This window comes from Peromyscus californicus, unplaced genomic scaffold (assembly GCF_007827085.1).
Source record: "Peromyscus californicus insignis strain IS unplaced genomic scaffold, ASM782708v3 Scaffold_10__1_contigs__length_136768540, whole genome shotgun sequence".
Lineage (NCBI taxonomy): Eukaryota > Metazoa > Chordata > Mammalia > Rodentia > Cricetidae > Peromyscus > Peromyscus californicus.
Genome location: NW_026294391.1, coordinates 31,642,718 through 31,649,138, shown reverse-complemented (window position 1 = coordinate 31,649,138; position 6,421 = coordinate 31,642,718). Strand labels below are relative to the sequence as shown.

The 6,421-nt window shown below is 38.6% G+C and overlaps 1 protein-coding gene across 1 annotated transcript; it reads left to right on the top strand.

Moving 5' to 3' along the window:
- Window positions 1–454: 454 nt before the first annotated feature.
- On the top strand, window positions 455–3,838 carry LOC128114644 (endogenous retrovirus group K member 6 Gag polyprotein-like). The gene is made up of 2 exons (XM_052744813.1): window positions 455–761; window positions 820–3,838. The coding sequence occupies exon 2, from the start codon at window positions 1,251–1,253 to the stop codon at window positions 2,568–2,570; it is 1,320 nt and encodes a 439-aa protein (XP_052600773.1). The 5' UTR covers window positions 455–761; window positions 820–1,250; the 3' UTR covers window positions 2,571–3,838.
- The last annotated feature ends 2,583 nt before the right edge of the window (window positions 3,839–6,421 follow it).

Sequence of the window (6,421 nt, the reverse complement as noted above, 5' to 3'; positions counted from 1 at the left end):
CAGTGGAAACTTACTGGGTGTAGAAGGAGACGCCTAGTAACTGAAACTTAAGTTTATAAGAATTACGTAAGTAAAGGATTTGCAGAGAATCCAAAGGGTAGAGTGAACCGATGCACATTTAAATGGCTATGATAGTTAAATCACAAGTGGAAAACTATTTCAAAGTGGGAATTACAGGGAAGAAATTAACACTGCGAATCCTATCCATAAATCAAAAGCATTTGTATCAGTAGAAGAGCAAGAAGAAATCTCCACATGCGGGAAAAATATTCTTCAATACGTATAAATGTTAATAAAATATTCAGATGATATGAATATGTATATGCCTCTCTGTGGTGGTATTTTACTTGTACTGAAATGTGATTTTAATTGTATGTTAATAAATAAAGTTGTCTGGGGGTCAGAGCTATCAGAGTCATAGCAAGTGCATGGCATCGGTGGCGCACGCCTTTAAGGACCTGGAGGGCGGTACATTCAGGCAGTGACGAGGCAGTCACATGTTTGGGTTTACAACCAATGACAAGGCAGAACAGGAAGACTTTAAGGACAGACACACAGGAAGTAGGTCCTTTTCGGAGAGTTCTCTTGGCTGGAGAGGATCCCTGAATCAGGAAGGGTGAGGCTCTTAGCTCTGACCTCTTGGCTGTCTTCTCTGAATTGGCTCTGTGTTTCTTATTTTATAAGACCTTTGGTTACATCTACATTTGGCGCCCAACGTGACAAGAATCCATTAAAAACCGCTTAACTTGGCTTGGCGGCAGGTCCGGTCTCCCGCCAGGGCGGCCTGCAGGTCCCGTTTCCCACCAGGGCGGCCGGCAGGTCCGGTCTCCCGCCAGGGCGGCCGGCTCCCTAGCCCGGGCCCAGGTCGGCTTGGCCTCAGGCCAGACTAACTTTGAGCTACTTGCTTAAAGCCGGTGCTACAGACAATTCAGGCCTGCCCTGCCGAACAGGGCCCCTGCCTGTAAAGCCAACACACGTGGTTGGAGCTTAAGGTAGCCAGAGCCAAGGCTTGACTAGGCTCAAGCGGGAACACGTGGCTGGATTCAAGTTCTTAGGCAGAACTTGTGGCTACGGTTCTTGCGTGTTCTCTCTCTCTCTCTCTCTCTGGATTCACACCTCGGACACTAGGAGGCTGTTTTGAAATTCCCTTGGATTGGTACTGTTCTACGAGGACTCGGTAAGTCACTTAACATATCGAATATTTTAAAGGAAACTATTTAAAAGAGAAATTTTTTCCACATTTAAAAAAAATGGGTTTTCTGTGTTCATTGGAAGAAAATTGGGCTTTGTTTGCAATTTTAGACAGTCTGACAATGGAACAGCTATATGAGAAGATTACTGTTGACCGAATTATGCTTTTTATTACTATGCTTATTCTCATTTTACAATTTAAAAAGATAATCAATTTAAGTGCCAGGATGACAGCTTTAGAAAAACTTGATAAACCTGTAAAAACTCAGACAGAAGAAACTAACAGTGAAGTTGCTTCAAGATTGGATCATAGGGTTACAGAAAGAAAGCCTGTGTTCACACAGTCACCCTTAGTTTGTCCAGTAACCATACAGCAGTTGCCTGATCAAATGACTACACAAAATATTTGGGCTCCAATTGAAATGTTAGATTTACGAAGGTTTAAGGAGGCAATAGTATCTTATGGCATGCATTCCCCGTATGTAAAGCAAATGTTAAACTCTTGGTCAACATATAATAGGATTGTACCACAGGATTGGCGGGAGCTGGCACAAGCTGTTCTTGAACCCAGTCAAAGGCTTCAGTGGCTAACTTGGTTCAAGGATGAAGCTAAAAACATAGAAAAACAGTGGAGGGATAAAGGAATACAAGTCTGCCAGGATCAGCTTATTGGAGAAGGTCAATATGCTTCAGCACAAGCACAATGTTTATATGATGTCCAAACCCTAATTTTATGTCGAACAGCAGCCTTGAATGCATGGGACAGAGTTGAGGAACCAGGAAAAAAAACTGAGTCATTTACAAAGGTTGTACAAGGCCCAAAAGAATCTTTCACAGATTTTTTACAAAGACTGGCTTCAGCAGTAAAGAGAATGGTCCCGGATTCAGAAGCTAGTAAGATAATAATTGAAACTTTGGCCTTTGAGAATGCGAATGCAGCATGCAAAACAATAATCAGGCCATTAAAGGCAAGATCTGCACCTTTGGAAGATTGGATTAGAGACACAGTTAATGTTGAAGCTCATGAGCATGATGATACGTGGGTAGGAGAAGCAATTTCAAGAGGTTTGAGGAATGTTAGATGTTTTGGATGTGGAAAGCAAGGACATTTGAAAAGGGACTGTAAACAGGTCATTCCTAGAAACAATGTTTCTTCAAGGAACAATGGCAACAGACTGCCCCTTCCTTCTGGAGTATGCAGAAGGTGTGGTAAGGGAAAACACTGGACCAACGAGTGTAGATCAACAAGGGACAGACAGGGTAATCCTTTGCCTCAGTCTTCGGGAAACTCCCAGAGGGGCCTCATGCAGGCCCCAATAGCAAATCCAGTTCAAACCTTTCCTGCAGTCGTAGAGGAAACAACTACTCAGAACAATTAAATAACCAAATGCCTATTGGAATAAGTCATGCTGCTCAGGATGATGAAACAGAGAGAATAGAAAATTCAGGAGAAAACATAAAGAAAATTTTTTGGCAAACTTCTATTAATGAACAAAGACCAAAATTATCCATAAAAATAAATGGTGTTTTGTTGTCTGGTCTGGTAGACACAGGTGCGGACGTTACCATAATTGCACCAGAATTTTGGCATCCAACTTGGCCTCTTCAGGAGGTAAACATTCAACTGTTAGGAATTGGGACATTATCTCAGGTGAAACAGAGTGCAAGATGGCTCGAATGTATAGGTCCAGAAGGACAGAGAGCAAAATTAAAACCATATGTGGCTAACATAGCTATGAACCTGTGGGGTCGAGACTTGTTACAACAATGGAATACTCAGATTAACATCCCTCCAATCTCAGAAACAAATCATAAACTAACACATGTTTCTGAGAGAAATATTAGAAGGCATTATTCTGAGTGGTCACCAGCCATCCATATTATACAAGAACAGGGCACAACAACTGATGATCTTCCAAAGACATCAACAGCTCTACCTTTAAAATGGTTAACAGACAAGCCTGTATGGGTCCAGCAATGGCCTTTAACAACAGAGAAACTCCAGGCTTTAGAAGAGCTGGTAGAAGAACAGTTAAATGCTCAGCATATTGAAGAATCAACCAGCCCTTGGAATTCTCCTGTATTTGTTATTAAGAAGAAATCTGGTAAATGGAGAATGGTAACAGACCTTAGAGCAATTAACAAAGTAATTCAGCCAATGGGCTCTCTACAATCTGGAATTCCTTTGCCTACTCTGTTACCAAAAGGATGGCCTCTCATAGTTATTGATTTAAAAGACTGTTTCTTTTCAATACCCTTACAAGAAAAAGACAGAGAAAGATTTGCTTTCACAGTGCCTACTTACAATAATTCTCAACCGGTTAAAAGATTTCAATGGAGAGTCCTCCCACAAGGAATGTTGAATAGCCCAACTCTGTGCCAATATTTTGTACAACAGCCATTGGAAGTGATACGTAAAAAATTTCCTAAATCTATAATTTATCATTATATGGATGATATTTTACTAGCTGACTCAAATGCAGATACTTTAGAAAGAATGTTTGAAGAAGTAAAGAAAATTTTGCCTTGCTGGGGATTACAAATTGCTCCTGAAAAGATACAAAGAGGAGATTCTATTAATTACTTAGGATATAAAATAGAGCTACAAAAAATTAGACCCCAAAAGGTGCAAATTAGGAGAGATCGACTACAGACTCTTAATGACTTTCTTTTTTTTTTTTTTTTTTTTTTTTTTTTTTTTTTTTTTTTTTTCGAGACAGGGTTTCTCTGTGCAGCTTTGCGCCTCTCCTGGAACTCACTTGGTAGCCCAGGCTGGCCTTGAACTCACAGAGATCCGCCTGGCTCTGCCTCCCAAGTGCTGGGATTAAAGGCGTGCGCCACCACTGCCCGGCTCTTAATGACTTTCAAAGATTATTTGGAGATATTTCTCATCTAAGAACTATTGTTGGGGTAAAAAATGATGAACTGCATAATTTGTTCAAAACCTTAGAAGGTGACAAGGACTTAAATAGTCCAAGAGAATTATCACCTGAAGCTGAGAAAGAATTGGCCTTGGTAGAAAAGAAAGTACATGAAGGACACGTGGATCGTATTGATCCAAAGCTGGATTGCATTTTGGTTATTTTACCTTCTAGGCATTCTCCAACAGGAATATTAATGCAGAGGGAAGATATTATATTAGAATGGATATTTTTACCAAATAAACCAAATAAAAAATTAAAAACTTATGTGGAAAAAATCTCTGACTTGATTTGGAAAGGAAAATTGAGACTTCGTCAATTAGCAGGAATAGACCCAGCAGAAATTGTCGTACCTTTAACTAAGGAGGATATTGAAAAATTATGGACAGAAAGTGAACCTTGGCAAAGAGCTTGCAGTAATTTTTTGGGAGAAATTAACAGCAAATATCCCAAAAGCGATAGAATTGATCTTATAAAGAGAGCTGATTGGATCTTGCCTCGAATTGTACGGGAAAAGCCCATATCTGGAGTTCGTACATTTTATACAGATGCCAACAAACAAGGAAAGGCAGGTTACAAATCAGAAAATTTAAGTAAAGTGGTTCAAAGTCCTTATAATTCAGTTCAAAAATCAGAATTGTATGCTATTCTGTTGGTATTAATGGATTTTTCAGAACCTCTCAACATAGTAACTGACTCTCAGTATGCTGAAAGAGTAGTATTACATATTGAAACTGCAGAATTTATCCCTGATGCTTCAGAATTAACTTCACTATTTATTCAATTACAAGATACAATCAGGAAAAGGAGTCATCCTTTATATATAACTCACATTCGATCCCATACTGGTCTGCCAGGCCCTCTAGCACAAGGCAATGATGAGATTGATAAATTATTGATAGGAAATGTGCTGGAGGCCTCAGAATTTCATAAAAAACATCATGTCAATAGTAAAGGTTTAAAAAAGGATTTTTCCATAACCTGGCAACAAGCCAAAGAAATAGTAAAGAAATGTCCTACTTGTTCCTTCTACAATCAAACGCCATTACCAGCTGGATGTAACCCAAAAGGTACTCAAAGGAATGAAATCTGGCAGATGGACGTGTTTCACTTTGCAGAATTTGGAAAACTGAAATATGTACATCACACTATCGATACTTATTCAGGATTTCAGTGGGCAACTGCTTTGAGTTCTGAAAAAGCTGATTCTGTAATCACTCATTTGCTCGAAGTTATGGCCATCATGGGTATACCTGCACAAATCAAAACTGATAATGCTCCATCATATGTCTCTATTAAAATGAAACAGTTTTTTGCTTATTACAATATAAAGCATATTACAGGCATACCACATAATCCTACAGGTCAAGCAATTGTAGAAAGATCAAACAGAACTCTAAAGGATATGCTAAATAAACAAAAAGGGGTAACAAAAACCCCCAGAAACAGTCTGCATAATGCTCTATTAACTTTGAATTTTCTTAATGCCAATGAGAAAGGAACAACAGCTGCAGAGAGACATTGGATAATAGAAAAAACTACAGAATTAAATCAGCCTATATACTTTAAGGATGTGCTGACCTCAGAATGGAAACCAGGGTATGTGTTACGTTGGGGACGAGGTTTTGCTTTTGTTTCTACAGGAGAAGATAAACTGTGGGTACCATCAAAATTGATAAAGGTTTGATTTGAACAAGAGAAACCTCTTAATTAGAGGAGGTGATAGTTCTTCAACAAGCATGAACATCCAATTTAAACTAACTTATACCAGTAACACATGTCTTTTCATTTAATCAGATAATAACTTGCCAAAAAGGAACATCCCCAAAATTAGTCTTGGGGAAAGGTTTTTGTTTTTGTCTTTTAGGAGAATGAAGGTTAAGGAATCTGAAGAACACCGGACAAATGAGACAACTGAGAAAAGGGACAAATCATCTATCCCAGGAAACAGAGTGAAACGGCGCATGGGTATATATTATCTAAAAAATTTTATGTCTTCCTAAATGTTTGTTTCTGCTTTTCTCTAAAAATTTAACACTATTGGTCTTCTAATAGTCCCAGTTCAATTAAAATTTAAAGCTGACTTTGGAGTTGGAGAATGGCTCTCTCCTTCTTTAAACTCAAGCATGTTGTTAAAAGGAAAATGCAAACCCCCTGTATCATGCCAGAATAAAAGAGCCATCTTCTGCTATGGGACAGGAGAAAAGCCAAATTAAGTAAGGGACTATTCTATTACTAATCTCAACTCTTTGATTCTATTCTGATTCTTTAAAACTTTTCATAAAGTATAAATTTTATATCAAAATTTA